At 37.0% G+C, this 19,461-nt stretch overlaps 1 protein-coding gene across 1 annotated transcript in view; it reads left to right on the top strand.

Annotated features, from left to right (window-relative positions):
* Positions 1–19,461, top strand: part of SLX4IP (SLX4 interacting protein) — a 40,061-nt gene that overhangs the window by 2,582 nt on the left and 18,018 nt on the right. Inside the window, exons 3-4 of the mRNA XM_010295178.1 lie at positions 1,937–2,060; positions 19,405–19,461. Of these exons, the coding sequence (XP_010293480.1) occupies positions 1,937–2,060; positions 19,405–19,461 (181 nt within the window). The remainder of the gene's footprint in view (positions 1–1,936; positions 2,061–19,404) is intronic.

Raw genomic sequence — 19,461 nt, 5'->3', positions numbered from 1 at the left:
CACTCATAAGACAAACGCGTTTTCTGCTGGTCCACCACTTACCCTGGGTGGAAGTTGGTGGCTGCTGTTTGAAGCAAATGGAGCCCAGCAATGCAGTCCCAGGCAGGAGAAGGGAGCAGCGCTGGCCTGTCAGCTGCCAGCTCCTGCTGGAGCGTGGGTCATGTAGAGCAGGCTAGGAACTAAATGAATGCCCATACACATGAGGCTGGTGTAGGAAAATACAGTGCATATTGTCTAGCTGGGCATTGTAAAGACTGCGCTTTGTGTGCTGCTGTCACATGCGTTGTACATAGAATCATCTTGGGATTGCTGTGAGATGCAAATTCAGGCATTTGGGAGTTTTTCTCTCCACCCTTCAAATTGCCCTGCCCTTCCTGTCCTATCTCTTCCCCTGGCATAATGAAGTCCAAGTTTTATCTTTGTGCTTCGAGAAACATTTTTTTTAACTGATTTTTATTCAGGTCATTGTTATGATCTCTCCATACACATATACAAGGTCTTGGTTACAAGTTCTTTTTAGTGGTGGAAAGTACGTAGAGACGATTGTCTTGAAGCCTGCTCTTGGTTATGCTTTGTTAAATGTAGGTCTATATAGTTCTTTGTGGAGAACCACTTAAATAATGTTTCCATAAGCATAACAACTACAGTATTTTCCCTGTAAAATAAGGAAGTCTATGCTAATCTTTATTGTTGCAGAAGGAACCAAATGCACACTATGTTTCCACTGCTTTCTAGACCTTTTCATTCTAACCTGAATGCATAGACCTGTGAAGGAATGTGTAATGAGATCACTTTAATGAGTTAAACAGAAGAATAAGTAGATAAAGTATTTTATAATTGTACTCTTCAAGCAGAAAGGAAAATGTATTTCTTACTGTAAGGAGAAAATACTGTTTGTGGTTGACCAATATATGTGCATTGCTTTCATTTAGAGCAATACTTTAAAAATTTGTTGCTCTGCATACTTTCTAGACTAATCAAAAGTAAATATCAATCCAAGGTATTTTAGTTTAGATGGTAGTAATATAATTTTATCTATTTTTCAAACACTGTAAAAAGGTAAAATGATATTTTTGTGCGCCACAAAGTATTGTTTCAGTGAGCGCATAGTTATGCACAATGAAAAATGAGAATATTGAGGGAAAAGTCTCAAAGATATGTGTATGTATTAATCTGAAAATTTATTCTGGTATTAAAGAGATTAATTTTTTGCTTTTATTCCTTTTTTTTTTTTTTTTCCTCCCCTATGGCTGTTCTGGCTGAAGGGTTTGTTCTTCTTGAGTTGTATGTGGTTTTTATTGTGGCTTGTTGAAGAAAGTTAGAAATATATGAATGGTGATGTTTAGGAGCAGAAAAATCAAAATGAATTAGAGAAATTAGGTTGCTGTGACCTAATTAGCTCTGAGTCTTCTCCCTGCCCGCCCGTGCTGGCGTCTCCCCCCGCCCCCCCCCCCCCCCCCGCCTTACACTGAATTGAACCAAAATACCTGTTGTGGGTCATAAGAATTCTTGCAGAGAAATAGTGTGTTGACAGTTCCTGGGAGGATTTTTTTATAATATTCTGCTTAAATAGCTAATGTTGTGATACATTTTTAACATGTATTTTTTCCTGCTTTGCATACAAATGAAACTAATTTGCTGTTCAGAAATTATTAGTATTGTCATATAATGTATTTCATCTGCCAAGTGAGAATTTAAAAATATACTTCCTCTCTTGTTTCGTAGCAAAATTGTTTGATCCAACCCCTGCCGCCTTGTTCCTATTAATTTCCTGAATTATGTGCTTCTCGCCTCGATGTAATACATTAGTACTTATCGGCAGATAACATTTTCACTTTCTCTGTGAAAGGGAGAGATTTTTGTATTGATTTCTGTTGTGTGTCTGTGGGAATGTATGTAAATTTAGATCTAAGTAGGCCGATGATTACTCTTTCAGGAGGTCTGCATGCTGCTAGAAGAAGTTGTTGCTTCCAGGGTCAAACACTACTTGGAAGTGCCTAAACAACGTGGTCAATGGAAATCAATGGAACATGCAGCATCCGGTCCTTTGTTTCTTACGGGTAAAATAAATTACTTACTTTATCTTACTTTATTTTACAACAAATTATGGTGGTAACTGCTGTTCTTTATTTTTTCCATGAGAAATTTGCCATCGGGAAAGCTAGTAGGCCTGAAATAGCCGGTGTTTGGGTCTGAATTACTTCAGCTATGTTAGTGAAAAAAGCAAAGTGAGTTTTAATTTTCTGTGTCATTGAAAAATGAACATAACACTTGTACTATTAGTATGAGAGCCTATCACTAGAATTAAAAAAAATCAATGGTGTAATCCTGGGTCCTCCAACATTAATGGATATCTTGCTGGTTTGTTAAGTCTCCTTTCCACTTGAACATTTAGCTTAGAAGTTTTTAATTTAGAAATAATATATTTACTTCTCCCTCTTCTGATAATCTGTTCATTCTTAAAAAGTTGCTATCATGTGATAAACAACATTTGTCATTTCACCCGTGTTACTGCAGGTTTGGCAGTAGTGTCAATGACCTTGGGAGAAAATATTGCGCAGAAGAGAACAGTAGTAAGAGAATTTGCCCAAGTGGAACTTTTTTTTAATTATTTTTTGTGTCTGTGAGAGGGTGGTGAGCCTAATAAGTGCAATTTCAATACATGCATGTTTTAAACTAAAGAGTATATTAAAGCGCTATAGCTTGTGCTTTACTGTTAGATCAGCTTTGGGGCTAAACGGCTTGCCAGTTTTTGTTTCAAGTTCTTTCACTAGCTGTTCTGGTCACCGTGGTGGGTTTTACAGCTGATAGACTTATCTGTTGGTGTTATATCACACAAGTAATTTATTTTTAAATACCTCTTAGGAAATAGTGACTTTTTTTTTTATTACCAGCCTGGAGCATGTTATAAACTTTCTGTCACAGAAAATAAAGGCTTCAGTAGTAAAGCCCTGTGTTGGCTATGGTTTCTCACATTTCCTTAAATATATTGAAATGGATCTCTACTGAAATATGAATTCTGCAATGAAAAAAATTGCATACTTACAATATACAGTCAGTATACTGATACAAATTTTTTAATTCCATGTATATTATATTAACAGTTCCAATTCGGAACAAATTCTTTGCCTCTCAAAACGTTTTCAGTTACTGAAAAGGTATATTCCTATAGAATTCCAGTTGATGGTTGCAGCTTTAAACACTATTATCAATATTAATGGGTGTTTTTAGAAAAGAAAAGAGGTTAAATACTGTATGGTTGGCTTCTTATTGCAAAATTTTAAGCATGTATGGGAGCCAGATTGTTATGGCACGACAGGAACGTTTTTTTCCACCCACAAGAACACAATACTGCATGAGTAAAAAGTGCTTCAGGACACTAAAGGATTTTCAAATCCTTTTTTCCTTGTGAGTTGTAACCACATTTTATCCTTTTAAAATATTATTAATGTTTGTAAAGCACATGAACTTTCAGATCCCTGTACTTTTCTGGTTTTGAGTGAACAAATAGCATTTTCTTACAATGAAAGCAGAGGGATGTTACAGAAGGTGGGATCAGAATTTCTGAGATTTGTTGAGGTTTCTCTGTGTTTTCTTTTACCAAGTGATATTTTTTGTTATTTATTTTTAAAAGTTTCCTGCCTCAGTAAAAAGCAGGTTTTCAAAACCAATGATTTGTAGGATAAAACTGCCAGACCTGATAATTGTTTTTATATATGCAGACAGAGGCAACACTAATTTGAGGGTGTTGGTGAGATTTAAGGGTCTTATATTTTCTGTTATATCATGAACTTTTCAGTAAAAATACTGGCATTCTGTCCCAGGGTTGTGAACTGATCTTCTGCTTGACTCTTCCCCTTATTTCCTGAAAATGAAAAACTTGGGCATATGCATTTGAGGAGGTCATCAGTAATATCTGTGACAGTTTTAGATTAAAGAATATTTACTTTGGATGAGGCAGAATTACTGTTCCATCAGTTGTCTGCAGTTAATCTCACTGTCATTAATTAACACTAAAGAAATAAAGTCTGTGATAACGAACAGTCATGTTCAACTTAATTTCCAGGTCTATCTCTTTCCTCTTCTTTCCGCCTGCTTTGCTGAGGGCTGTAATTTGTAAGAAAGGAGTGCTTTGTTCAAGTCCAAGAATCAAGTTTATTCAAGTTACATTCAAGTCTGTTCTTACCTGAGAAGTAAATAACAGAATAGGTGGGTGTTCACCGGAGTAACTGGGACCTACCTCTAAGGGACTGACCCTTTCAGGCGAGCCACAAGTCTAATAGCCTTCAGCAGTAATCATCCCTGAAGTGTGGCTCCAAACCCTTTTGTATTTTGCCTTCCCCTCTAGGATCACAGGTTCTGTTTGTAGAGTACAAAGATATGGTTTTGTGTTTTTTCACAAACAGATGGAGTGCAAGATAGCTGGCCTGTGTTTGGCTTAGTGTTTTGTAGTATACAAAGAAATGCGCAAGCTCGGTATGTGGCTAACTACATACACATACTGTAGGTGCTGCTGGTGAAATGTTTAAGCTTGCAGCTATTGTTGCATTTGGAGGTTATTAAAAGGTTTTGAGCTCTTCAAACTGAATGTGGTTTCTTTTGCTCGAAGTTACGCAAGTCTGTGTCTAGAGTTTCACTGCTGTAAAACCCCCGCTATTGGAAGTAAGAGTGTATCTATAGAAGAAACATCAAGATGCTTATTAGCTGGTTATTTACTACTACAAATATCACAGGCCAGGATTCCACCCCATTTGAACTCACATCTTTTCAGGTCAATTTTAATTAGTTTGCTCTCCACATTGCAGGATGTATTCAAAATTTATTAGACTCAGAATTATTAGACCAGTATTAGTAAGATTTTTAGGCTACCTCTAATATCAATACATGTTGTATTAGGATTTTCATCAGCAATAGAAGCCAAGCTACCTTCCTTTGATCTCATCCTGCTCTTTAGGTCTGCTCTGTTGAGCAGAGAAGGCTGCTGTTAAACTGGCTACCATGCCTATTTTGAACAGCAAGATTTCACCTATCACAATTTCTTTTTAATATTAATGTTATATTAAGATTATTTAATACCACCTTTCAGTTTTGTGGCACATAATATAAATATCCATGCATGTTACTTGTTAATATACACTTCTTTTTCATTTAAGTTACACCCACACAGCAGTGTGTGGTGGGTCGCATACCATCTCGTTAGGAAATCTGTGGGTGTTACACACAGGAGTAGAAAGAAAGAAAGAATGGAAAAATGAGAGAAAGTAGCCAAGACAAGCAAGTTCTTCCTATTCTTCCTTCTGTCTGAACAATTTCCCCACCCCTCCCAAATGACCAGTATGAACAATTTGCCAAAGTAAGCTTTAATTTAGTCTTTCGATATAGGCTTTGGTATAAACTCTGTTTCCTGTGTTTAATTAATGTCCAAACATGTTTGATTTTGGGTTGTTTTCTTTTTTTAAGAGAAAATTAAAATAGGGTGGATTTTCAAAGGTTTAATTCTGCCTGCATCCAATTTTCATGGCCAAAATCATGCAAGAAGGGCATTGATCAGGTATGGTTAAAGAATATAAGCCATCCAATAACAAAACCCATGTGTTAATGAATTTCTCTTGTTCATTAAAAAAATCCCAACCCATTACTTCACTTTACAGATCTTTACAGTTAGAACTTACGTTTTTCTATATATGCGCCATACGTTTTCACTTTGCACCACTTGCACTACTGAGTATCACATACTTGTTTTTAGTGATGTTAAGCATCTTACTGTGTCATAATGCTCACCCACTGTAGACTTAAATAAGGTAAAAGCAGAGCCTGTTTTCTCGTGTTCCATAGAAGGCGGCTGTTTTTGGTTAAGAGCAATAAGAATTAAGTAACAAGAGGCTATAAGGAGGACTGAGTGTAGATGTTAAATACAAGAGAATGACAAAGGGAGGACTGTGGAAAATGAAGGAAGAAGGCAAAGTTTACATGGGCACAGAGGAAACAAAAAGGAGGATGTGGAAAGAAAATATGGCTGGTAGAAATGGAAGGAAGGAAGAAGGTATCTTGTAAATTGACCTTCTTCCCCCCTCTTGAGGGAAGGGGGGGGACACAAGTTAACTATGTTTATCCTACATGTAATTTTCAGATCTCTTCTCATTCCTTCCCTAGCATCCTTGTTGTTTTTCTTGGCTTGAAGGTGGAACATTTTTGCTCTGATTTCAGATCTTTTTACAGTCTCTTCTACAGTGAAAATAATTAGAGAGCATGCTGTCACATGGCACAATGAGCTCCCAGCTTGATTTTATCTGCATTCTTTGGGATTGTGTATATTTTAAAAAATGTTTTTAACCTAGTTTTCTAAGGGAATGGGACTTAGTGATCATGTTTTCTCTGTGTGTGTCTGTCTGTTATCTATCTTTTCCCCCAGCTGCTTTTTGCAAACGTGATTGAACTTTATTAACAGGTAGAAGTCTCAGACATTAAATTTTCAGACATTAACTTCTGATAAGCTTACTAAAATGAGAAACTGAAAGAAGTACAAGTGCTATTATGAATAGTTCAGCCTTACAAAGATCTGGAGTCAAAGTTCATGTCTTATTTAATATAAAAAAATGCATAAGATGCAGTTTCATAAGAAAATACATTTCTGTTCTGTTGCTTATGAAACACTTTGGCTCCTGTAAGCACACAAAAAATACACAATAAATCACGATAGTAAATATTCCGAACTGTTTTGGCCTTGCGTTTCAATTTGAACATTATAATGTTTTTAAGGAAAACATCCTTTTCAGACTGCCCTCGTTTTCTTTAGGAGTGTTCACTATTACTGTAGAACATGAAATATGTAAGATGTTTGTAGCATATGTTCCATCTTACAATCCTGTCGCAGCAAAACTGATTTCTTCCCACCGTTGCAGCTCTTAACTCTTACTTTTCTGCTGTGAAACTGTGTTTTGTTTGGTTTTAACTAGAATAATTTCACCTACCTTGCTTAAAGAGCAACTCCACAAAAATTTGATAGCCACAACTGGAGGGAAAGTAAGCTATGGCAGATAAGCTACCACAGGGGACTGAGAAGCACAGAAGTCTTTTAAATTAACTTTGATGTTTGCAGTTGCACATTGTAATTTCTGTGTCTCAAAAGAATTACATTGCAGCTTCTTTACAATGGACTCCTTTATGATTTGTGGCCAAGTCCTGCAGTTCTTTGTGAACTTTAAACTTACATTCATCTGTCTGTGACAACAGAGCCTCATAGCTCCCTGAGGTATGCAGTAACTTATGCAATAACTTATGAAAAATGTTTTGATTAGCATCTTGTACTTAGTATTTCCTGTATCGGCTTTAGATTACTTTGTTCCTTTTTTTTACAGCCAGCTAATAGGGAATAAAGGCATCTTTTTTTCACCAAAACATTTTTCTTCTAGAAAATCAAGGTTATATGTTCTGATATTTTTATACCAGATAATTTAGTTATATATTTATTTTATATTTATTTGATAGCTTCTGAAATTTTTTTTTTGTTCTTTTCTCAGGGTAGAAAATATTTGACAAGAACAAAAAACCCCATACTTACGCACTGTTTGGGTATTTTCTTTTTAGTGATTTTTTTTTTTTTTCCTTACCTTAGATTATGATATAATAGAATTGGGAGAAACTCCCAGAAGGGCAATAAAGATGGTCCAAGATGAGGAAATGCAATACAGGGAACACCTGAAATACAGGGAACAATTAATTATGCTAGGAGTCTTCAGCCTGGAAAATACATGAATTAGGGAGAATGCAAGACAGATCTACAAAATAATTTCTTCTCTTTTTCTCTTCCAATTTGAGAACCAGAGGGCATCAAATGGAGGTATTTGAATCGCCATGGTAGTGAGCAGAACTGTGGTACTCTTTGCCAAAGGATAATTGGTATGATAAAAGCTTACACGGAGTCCGCAGAACTGGACAAGAATATGGGAGAGTAATCAGGGGAGGGTACAGAATTCACAGAAATCTCCTTTGGTTCAATAACGGCCTGAGCTGAGAGAGCTTGGAGTCTGCGGTAGTATTGGGGAAATAGCCACATGCACTTTGCTCTTGTATTTAGTCTTCCCTTGTAGCCATTTATAGCGACTTTCACATGCAGTTCACTTAGCTATATCGACCTTTAATCTTACCCAGTGTGGCCTTTCTTATCATTGTACTTTTCTGGAAAAAGCCTGCGCTATAAACTGCAAACTCATTAATGTGTCAGAGAGAGTTGGTGTGTTTCAAAGATTGTCAGAGAAAGTTCTGCACTTTCTAGATTGAAGGATCCACCTTTGTCTTCCTGTTATTACACCGATATTTGCAGAGACTTTAGCAATTGCTATCTCTGTCTTTCATGGGACATGTGCAGCTGCAGCACCAGGTGGGTTGAATGTACTCTCCTTATTTTACTTCTTCCCTAGTTGCAGCTCCCATCTGAAGTTATTTATGGTCTTGGATAGGAAATGAAATAGTGTATTTTAAAGATACCCTTAATACAGTGTTTTATATAGTTAGTATTGTATTGAAAAGAAATATAATTTATTCAAAACAACAGGGGAGTTGTTTTATTTGATGTATTTTTGTGAAAAGAATTTGGTGTTGGTTTTAACAGCCTTGACTTCTAATGTAAAGTGTTCATATCTGCTTTAATTCATTCTGTTTCTTTCTCTTGCTTCCATCTTGTTTCCATCTTTTGTTTGTCTCTTGTTTCCATATATTTTTTATGAAAAGAAAATAATTTATGAAAATTACTCTTAAGTATGTGTGTGTGCAAAAAGTGCGTTTGCATGCACAAATGTTGACAGCTACTCTTGTATACCTGTATAAGCTATAAAGGTCTTTGTAGAGCATCCAACTAGATCTGCATAGTAATTTTGCTGTTAGTACTTCAGTTTATGCAAAGACACATGTTTATGCAAATTTAAAGTTTATCTTTGGAGTTTTCATTATATAGTTAGGCAAAAAGTGGAATTATGTTTCCTCTTTCAGTTTATCAAAGCTGGCTAAGAGTTAATAGGCAATTAATCTCTATCAGTTAAAAATGAAATTTAGAATACTGGTTTGATGCAGATGTTGCAGGTTAGGCAAGATGAACCCCACCTTTAATTTCTGATTTGATATTTTCTTGAGAATATCAAAATGACTCTCATCTAGGCCAGAGAACATAGATGAACCTTTTGAAAGAGCCCTTACCATCTGTTTGTCCCAAGTGGGAATTGAGCATTTTTGGAATCCACATGGAGTGATTTTGAAAATGTGTCCCTAAGCACTTACTGTTTCTTATTTGACTGCCTGATTCTTTTTTCCAACATCTGTTCTTCTTGAAGGTACTCTTTCTTGTGTGCTCTGTATAGTTTTCTTTTTAAGCCTTCTCTAGTAACTTACAAGCAGGGATACAGAGGATAGGATACTGGCGTACAGGTTCTTTGGACCCGTTTAAGCAGTAGGCAACAGTTGGAACAAGCAGCAGATAGCTTTGGGTTTTTGGTTTTGGTGTGGGGTGTTTTTTTTTTGTTTTGTTTTATTTTGTTTTTGGTTTTTTGTGCTCACTGTTTCTGTTGAAATCTTCAGAAGAATAGGTTTGACTTTAAATTATCTTCTCTCATCCTTTGTGAACATGGCAAATAGTATTTCTACTAGAAGCATTTTATAGATTCTGTGGTCTGCATTTAATGGATGCTTAAATCCCATGTGTTGAAATGTGTGACGTACCAGAGAAGAAATTATTTGGTCAGTATGATAGACCTGACTTTCCTTAGCTGTCTGACTTTTACAAATATGTGTGTGGGGTAGCTCGAGGACTGTGCTGCTTGGAATATGCTACAGATAAAGTACAGGAGTCATCCTCTTCTAGTGTAATACGTGTGTTCTGCTAAAGTAAAGCGTTTGTAAATGATGTCTGAATCTGGTCATATCTTTTGTGTTTGTCTAAAATTTTAGTGTAGAATGAATACACCTTTAGGATTTAACTTTGGGTACATGTGATTGCACGTATCACTTGCTAACATACATAGTGGGCTGCGTTGTTTAGATGAATACCAGGTCTACCTCTTGTGTGTTACAGAAACCGCATATACTGCATTTCTGTTGTGCTTGTTACCTACGTGCAGAGAATGCTGTGTCTGTGTGCAGCCGTAGTGGCTGTGTGTTTGGGACTTCTGAAAAAAACTCTGAAAATCTATGTGTGTTACTGGGGCAGAGATTCTACGATCTTAGACCGGAGTAGTCTCGTTGGGCAGTGATAGGAGTTATGGGATTGTTGGTATGTTTACATCCTGACCATCGTCAGTGTCTTGGGTTTTCGGGTAACTGTATGGTAGGAGGAAAATAGCTTGATTTAGTAAAAAAACCCAGAAAACACGAACCAAACCCTACTATGAAAATACAAATCAAGTGGATGAAAAGGGAAATATGATTTCTAATGGGAAAAGAAAGACTAATTTTAAAAAATTAACCATGTTTGATAGCTTCTTTTTACATCTTACATTCAACTATATATTAAATGAGATGGAAAAACATGAGGATTTGATTTTTATTTTGAGATGAACTTTCAGGTTCCTTTAAAAAAAAAAAGGAAAGTAAGTACTCTCTATTAAATGTTTCTAAAGAGAGCAATATTGTTTTGGTTACAATGTAAGCAAGAAAGAATAGGGATTTGAAATAAAACCTAAAAGAAATATGATTTCCCTAGAAATGTTTAGAGGAATTTACTTAATTGCAACCAGAAGTTTGACCTGGAAGTGTAACGTTTTGACCTTTTAGCTGCCTGGTTTCCTAAATGTGTTGTTTTGCTCTTTCTAAACTGTGAGAAAATCTGTTTTACACATCTTTAACCCTTGCATTCCCTAAAGGTCTCAATATAAAAGTCCACGAACTATCACCAGCAGTCCAAGAAAAACAAAAATTGTCATTACATTAAAAAAAAAAAAAAATCATTATAGCTGTGTGTTGAACACTGAAGTCCTTTCTATTTTCATTATAACTGGAAGTAATTGCGGGTGTAATTTCATGGTTAAATATGAATAGGAATTTCTTTTAAACTCTCCATGTTACCATATTACACAATAATACTTTCCTTTGTTCTTTTGTTCCTAAGTTTCATTGTCATATGATAAAGGTAGAGAGAAAATACAGCTTTTAAAATTGCAAACATTTATGTATATTTGGAAGATTTTTATAAGGCTTTACAGAAAACTGACCAGATAGAGATGGAGGGCCAATTCCTGAAAAAAAGTTATGCGTACTATCTTTGCATAAGTAGTTCAGTGAGAGCAGTTATGTGCATTTGATTCACCATTGAAGGTACTAGGTATGTTGTATTTATTACACACTGAGTATTTCTATTGACTACAAAGGCACAAGTGACAAGACCATAAACAAAACAAAATATAAGCTTTGCAGGGCCTGGGCTTTAATGTATTAAAAACATATAGAAGTAAATAAACATTTAGTAGTGCAGCAAATAATAAAGACTTTTAATTGAAAAGAGGAGGAAAAAAAGTCCAGTGCAATCTTGAATATGCATTGTGGGCATAAACAGGACTTGATATATTCCATCAACTTCAAACAGATAAGAGATATCCTAATGCAGAGCAAATTACATTTATTCAGAGAGAAGCATTCTACCTGTGAAATACTCGTTATAAAAATCACGGAAAACAAAGTTGTTTAAATTACAAAGCTTGCTTTCGAGAAGATAAAGGTGACAGTCTTGTATTTGTTTACAGAGTATTTTTCTCTTATTCTTTTAATAAAGATATTTAGGTTGGGTTTTTTTGTGCCACACATGTGGATCACAGGATATGGGCAATGCCTGTCCCTTTTCTGTTTTCCTCCCATGGCACAGGACAGGTTCACGGTTTTTGGTCTTTTGTATAAAAGACCTTAGATTTGGTATTTAATATGGAGAAAGGCGATGTTTTGTGTACTTTTTTTGTACTTATTATCTGTTACACTGATGCCAGAAACTGCAAGATGCTGAGCTGCTTAATTCAGGTGGTCCCTTATAACACTGTATTCTTGAGTAAACTGAAGTGAGCAGTTGTTTACAAACCATTTTGCAGTCAGTTTCCAGCTCTTTGCACCACAGCCAGCACCTGTTTCACTGCTAGAGCTGAGTGGCACTGAGCAGAAGATCACAATCGCGGGTTGTTCTTGGTCTCTTTGGCGGTATCCACTTTGCGTGAGAGCAGAAGGAGATTGAGACTTATTTGGAAATAGAGCCTTTCAGCAGCTGACTTAATTACAGTCTATTTGTCAGCATCTAAAAAGAGAAAATACAGAAGGCTCCATTGTAGTGACCTTCCACCTATTTGCGATGCTCCAGAATTTCCTTATATTCTGAGTTGTTATAAACCTAAGTCTGTTGCGTGAAAAAAACAAAAACCCAGGAACCTCTGGCACAACTTGCTCTGTTCGGACAACAACGTGAAGCGCTTGTTGGTTCAAGTCCACACGTGTCTTTTAGAACTCACTTTCTTTTGAAGTTCTCCCTAGATGATAGGGTAGAAGAAAAGAGGAGTCATGACCATCAACATCTACTGCTTAGCTCCACTGGGCTATCCTAACAGGACTCCTCGAAGAAGACAGACAAGAACATTAATTACTGCTATACATCAGGATAGGCTTTGAAGAAACTAGCTTTTCACATTCATGCCATCTTTTTAAAGTTGTGCTGAAGATACCTGCTACTAGCTTTTCTTTCCCTCTCATTGTCTGCCATCATGTCTCCAGTGGCAGACTGTCAGGCTTTTTTCACCAAACCCACAAGTTTTGTAGTCATGTGATACAATATATTCCTGACATTTTTAGTGACCTTTGCCTAGAGACCTTGTTATTGGTAGAAAATGAAAGTCTTGTCAGCTGTGGGAGCTGTAGGGTTAAAACCCTTTTCTCTCGGGGAAGAAGTTTTGCAGAAGTTATTTCCTATTACCAGGGGGAAAAACATAGAGCCTGGAAATGTGTGAAGGATTTGATTGACTTTATTTGAAAGTCTTTCAGCATTGTAGTATTGTCACCTGTGACAGTGTTGTTCTAATGAACTGTAAGTTCTGTCTGTTACGTGGAAATGAGCCTTTCAGAATTTTTGGTTGAGTTTCTGTGCTAGAAGAGACCTTGCTTTGTAGAGATTCTTGACATTTAAAGTACAAAATCCTCCTTTTCAAGTATTTCATGGCATCAAAACATTTCAGGAAGCTCATGGATACTCTCAAGTTAAAAAACACAGAGACAGGCTTTCAGCCTGAAAGAGGCCTGTGCTTCCCTAGTGCCCTGGAAGTCAAACTTGTCACCACCACAGTGTCTGTGTTTCATTTTAGCTAGAATCTACCTTTTATTACTGCAAGGAATTCAGTGATGTGAGTGAGTGACATTGCTCCATTTGAATACAGCTGTGTCTGGCCAGTTTGGAGGAGATACTCAGCTTGATGTGCAAATGTGGCATCAGACAGTTTTTAACTAAGCCACTCCTTCATGGTCATATAACCACTTTGAAGAGACTTTAGATTCTGCTGCTGCTGCTTGCTGACTGGTCAGACAGTGTTAACCACAGAGTTTGTTTTCCAGTTCTCTCTGCCTTTTGGCTGGTAGAGATGGATGCCTTTCTCAGCCTTCCTCTCAGCTGTCAGGCTCATTCCAGTGGCTAAAGGAGTCCAGGCACGTGGCTTCCTCTGGAATACAGTTTATATGCTCAAGTCAGTGAGGATTCATAAATAGCATTCTGTTCATATGTTAAAGCCCACCACATGCAATTAATAATATGGTCATTGAATCTGAGATCAACAAACGGGTGAAATCAAATCTTGTCTCCTATTAGAATTGTCTGTGGTAATGGTACACTGACCATCAAATATACTGCTCTACGTTTATCTACTTGAACGCATTAGCAGGTGGTGCTAGCTATTATTGCTTATACATTATGGATGGGTTTTGAGAGACTGTATCTTAAGAGCTGTTTTCCAGGACTGGATCAGCCTGCCTCTCCATCTCAAGTATTAATGAGGGGAAGATGGTCTTTCTCCTTCAGACCTGGCATGTTCTCAGGACCTTCATCAGGTGTATTTCTCATCTTGCAGCCAGATGGTCTCATACATGCTTGTCTTCTCAGTTCTTTCCTCCAGAATACCCAAGACAAGCAGGCTAAGAAACGCCTTCTCCTGGATCCAATTTGGTCACTATCGTTCTGATTGCAGAGTGAATTCTGCACCTCTCCTGCTAGAAGAGAGTCCTACAACCCTGCTGTTGGATTTCATAAAATTGCTGAGTCCAGTTTCACTGTTAATGGCTCTCATTCTGAAGGTTTTAGACAGTGTGCCATGTCCAGCTATCAATGTTTTGATAGCAGAGAGGGTTATACTAGGCATATCTCATCCTATCTTGATCAGGCTCATTTAAAGGTTAATGTCTTTCTTCTAGTCAGGGACCTTGCTCCCTGATAGGAACTAAGTCTTGTCCCTACATCCTTGATGGGATAGATCTCTCACCTGTTTGTGTTGGCAGCTGGCCTGTGTTCAGAAGATTTAGCAGATAGAAGAATAGCACTAATACTTATAAAATTGTGAAAGAGTAAGGAGAAAAAAAATCAGTAATCTGTTTTTGTCTATACTTGGTTTAAGCTGACTGTAAGGCACCCTGGAAAAAGATAGAGGCAAATTACATCACTGAATTTATTTGCAGGTATAAGAGTTTGCAAGATCAGACCCTGCAGCAAGACTTACTCACTCAGTACAGCACCCAAGTCTTTTTTTTTTTTTTCTAAGTCCATACTTCATGTATATAAATTCAATGGCCTGAATGTTTCTTCTTAGATATTAAACTTTTTTTTTAAGTTTATGGGCTTTATTTTATGTTGATCATTACGTATTTTCCTGTATACTTGCTTGTGATATCCTTTGAAATAATTACAATTTTAAAAAATAGTTTAAAAATTCTTTGAGCTGAAGACAGAATGGATGGAAGAAATGGATGTCATCCTGAGCTAAGTTGTTCTGAAACCCACTATTTGGTGTGTAAAAATTTGCACTAGGTGAAGATGCTTGTTGTCATTAACTGAAGTTGGTTGGTTTGGAGGGGTGGTGGTGTATGTGTCTGAGATATTACAGAAACTCTGTACCTATTCTGAACACCAGAAAAGGGGCAGGAAATCTAGCTTTTTGTATCTGCTGACTTGCATCTGCTGTCCCTGGTCTGTCCTAGACTTTGACTTAAACTTACATGCCAACGTTTGATTTTGAATCACTTCTAAATTAGAAATGGCGACCTACTCTGGAGCACACACTATGAACATGTACATTTGTTTTGGGGAAGGAAAACTGCATGGTTAACAGTAGGTTTAGAATAAAAGGTTGCCTTTTTGTTTACAACCGATCAGGAATTTGGATTTGGTGGTGAATAATTTTAAGTGAAGAAATATGACTGCTAAAAAGCAGTGTAATAATATGTCTGTAGAGCACTTTGAAGATGAAAAGCTCTATATACTGTAAACATTATTACTAGTATAGCTTAATCTGTGTGGAATAATTAATCTAGCATAAGCAAAATGTAGATTTTTAAATGTACAATATAGTATGTCAGAAAGTCTAATGCACCTATGTATTTATTTTCACATTGTAACATAAGAAATTCATCCTCTTATTTTTTTAGTATCTGTGTGTTGCAATGGTTTACTTTGTTGTTACTTTCCAAACATAGAGGCAGTCCTAATCCTGAACAACCTGTCAGAAGTGTGAAATGTCTAGGCTGGGAGGAAAAATAGGTGGGTTTTTTTTAAAGGTGATATAAAAATACTGTGCGATGAGAAGTAGGTGCCCGTCAGATACGGAAATGTTTGGGGGGCAACTGGCCTTCTTAAGCATGTTCTGTGGCTTTGGAGAAGACTTGACTGAATTTAGTTAGAGCCATGCAGGTGCCAGATTGCACTGGGAAGTGAACACCTGCCAGGCTGCTCCAGATAACTCAGCAGCTCAGAGGCATTTTCCCAGGCTCCCAGATGAATGGACCGTAATAGCCGTGGGAGAGGGCTTCCCACTGCTCCACGCTGTACCACAGCCTCTTCTTGGCAGCCTTCTGGAAGTGCAAGGCAGCTTGGCTGTGACTGCTTTGGAAAACAAGTGTTGCTGGATAGTCTTACAGTAAAGAGTCAGTGTCTGATACTTCCCCTCGGTGTCGTGGGACTATGAAATATAGCAAGCAGGGCAAATTACCCTTCCCTTAAAAGACAGCACTCACTGGTGTGTATTTCAGCTGAAACTAGACTGTGTTTTTTCTAGAAATACTTTTATTCTGTCACATTTTGAGTTTCAGGGTTTGGGGTGGAGGTTTTTTTTGTTTGGTTTTTCTTTTTTTTTTTTTTTTTTCTTGTTTGTTTTTGTAACCTGGATCTGGTGATTTAGGTGCACAGTATTGAAGTAAGAAAAACAAAACCCCAAATGACTAACAATAATTTTATTTCTGCTTCTTTGTTGGTAATCTACAAATGGAGCTTTGTCTACACTGCATGGTGAAGAGGAAATTGAAGATTGAGCCAAGTGGGTTTGTTGAGCCTAAGATCAGTGAAATTTCTCTCTATATTAGTGGCTGCAAAACAGTGTTTGCAGCTCGAGGTTAAAACTTCTGTGGTGTGCTTAAAAGGAGTTAATGCTGGATCATTTGGTACATATCACTTGGTCTGGCCTTCCAGATATTGTGAACAGCAGCTGTTGGTCCTTGCTGAGGATACACTGGCCATCTTCCCTGGAGCGTAATCCACAGCTTGCCCAAAGCCAACATTAGTATATGCTAGTATATAAACAGTGCTGATGGTGGACAAGTCTGGAATTGAGAACAGACTTAGACTCATGCTGAGTAACTGTGTAGAAAGTTTAAAAAGCTGCAAGGGGCATGAGGTTGTCAGATAAGGTTTTCTTGTGGGGCTTATTTTTTAGTTTCCGATTTCATGAAGCAGGATGGTTAATTGGATAATATATTTCTCTCGAAGGAAGCAGAAAGAGGATATCACAGTTTTTATAGTTCTGCAGTAACTGGCAACTTTAAAACTAGGGAAGTCTTGCAAACTCCAGCTGACTGTGGATTAGATCAGATGTCACATACGAGAGGGTTTAAAAACATTTGATGAGCATAGCTGTGTGATGCTTTCAAAATATCAGTATCTTGAATGTAATGCATCTCAAAATTTTTCCACAGTTAGCAATAAGTAACAGCAAATCATCTGTTCAGGCTTGCTCAGGCTTTTTCAGCCAAGTCAAGTAGTAAATAGTCATGGAAACTAAATTTCTTTTCTATTGCTAGTCCCTCTGGGCTGAGCTTGTTAGCTTAGGTGCAACTGAAAAAAACAAGTTGCTGTGAAGGCCTTATAAGATTTTTTTAGACTTGAGCTGACACTGCAAAAATAGTGTAGAAGTGTCTTGATCTCTTAATTATTTATTTTTTTAGATTTGAGGTAGGTATTCTCTTCCAGAGAACAGTAACTAGCTGAATTAAGGGCCTTTAGGAGGAGTTTGAAACTTTGTTCAGGCCATTAGTCAATCAAATATGATTAAACACTTAACCTCTTGGAGAATACCAGGCTAGCAAAAAAAATAAACAGATGTACATGTCACGGATTCATAAAAGAATTTCAGGAATGAAGTATCATGCTCTTCTCTGTGAAAAGCAAAAGATTCATACTTCCTCATTTTAAGATCTTCTCAAGAAAAATATATTTGGAATATTCCAGTCACAGGGAGGTAGAAAGACTCCTTTAATAATATTTACTCTCTGGTTGAAGGTTTGTTTGCAAAGTTGTACTTTTATGAATGTTACTTTCTCAGTGTTACGGAGCTTACAGTGGAAGACGCTGTTATCACACTAATAACTTATTTCTATACAGGGAAAATTCCTTGATTTGGCTAACCTTACTAACAGTGCTGAAGAATTGTGAATGCCAAACTGGAAATAGCTGAAAGTAATTTTCCTTAATTGTGCTCGTAAATATACAGTTAATAAAGCTGGTGGATTACATCCAAATTTTTCTCTAGAGCTCATCATTTTTAAGGGATGGTTCAACTTGTCACATCTTGACTTGATCTCTAAAGGGAAGTCAAATTTTAGGTATCTTCCTGAGGGGAAGGAAGAAAGATGACTGATAAATTTCAAAGGGATTGATTGTGATCAATAACTATACTTCTTAATGAGAGGTGATGCTGAACAGCACTTGATGGTGAGTTGCTTGGAGATCTTGTACAAGTAGGAGACTTGTAGACTATGTAGACATGTGCAGAGGAGGACATGCATTTTGGGGCTTACGCTTAGAAATAAGGTAGGCCTTGGCATTTGCTCAGTAGAGATTGAGACTGGAACAAGCAAGCTTGCCTTAATTCTTTTTAAATTGTTAGATTATAAGAACAGCAGTAGCGCTTGATTTTTCTAATTTTTCTGTGGTAATTGCACCTAGGGTATCTGACTGTCTTGGAAGCAGGAATAATTTCAGTCTTGCAAAACGCATCAGAGTTAGGGGAAGTACCCTCTTTTGCATGTTCATTTTAGTGAGGTGTACAGAGAGACTACGGAGGAGGAGTCACAGATGCTAACTTCTTTCAATTTCAGTGGGAGTTAGGTTGCTAAATACCTTTATGAATCAAGTCCTAACTGATTAACTCAAGGTCATTTGGGAATTTAAGTAGAACAAAAGTAAAAACTCATTTCTTTAGCTGTAGTCTAATAGTCTCTTTGCTGTAATATATAATCCCTTCTGTTCTTTTCTTACCCTCCTGGTGCACAAGGATTTCTGTCGTTCTCAGGAATAGAAACTGAAGAAGCCTCTCTGTGTATTACAGGTATCTGCTGGGTCAGCCAGGCTAGCTCTGTCTACTTGTAGATATTGAGGAATTTACATGTATGCATTTCTAACTTAATTCAATGAAATTGCAGATAATTAAGACCTTTCTTAATTTGGTTTGTGGTAGGTTTTTTTTTAAGCCAGTGGTTTTTCTATCAACTTCGAGCATGTCGCCTTTCTCTAGAAGGCAGTTAAGTATCTGGTCATCGGTAGTGTTCTTGTAGAAATATGTATGAAAACATCATAGTGATCAGGACTCTAGCCTGTTGGACTAGTGACCGTGACACTAGGCTATTAAACGGATGACATCTCTCATCAATTAATTGATTTAACTTTATTTCTGTGGTTAGCTACCAGAACTTGGTGGTTAGTAATTTGTTTAGATTTTTCTCCTGTTTCAGATACTAATTTCTTGACACTTCAGTATGAGCAGTTTCTTTTTAAAAATATTCCTTTAAAGTTACATTTTCTTTTGTATTCTTGAACTGCTGCTGCTTTCTCTCAATCCTGTCTTCACAGATGTGCAACACTTTGAGACCTGAATGCCCAAGATACCCTTACACTCATCGTTATCCCTTTGTTTTATGTTGCAGCCAACAGTTTTCATGTTACTGCCTACTTTATGAAGAGATGGGTTAATCTCCGTTGTG

This window comes from Phaethon lepturus, unplaced genomic scaffold (assembly GCF_000687285.1).
Source record: "Phaethon lepturus isolate BGI_N335 unplaced genomic scaffold, ASM68728v1 scaffold6889, whole genome shotgun sequence".
NCBI lineage: Eukaryota > Metazoa > Chordata > Aves > Phaethontiformes > Phaethontidae > Phaethon > Phaethon lepturus.
Note: the sequence above shows the minus strand (reverse complement) of the source record. Positions and strands in the feature narration are given on the sequence as shown.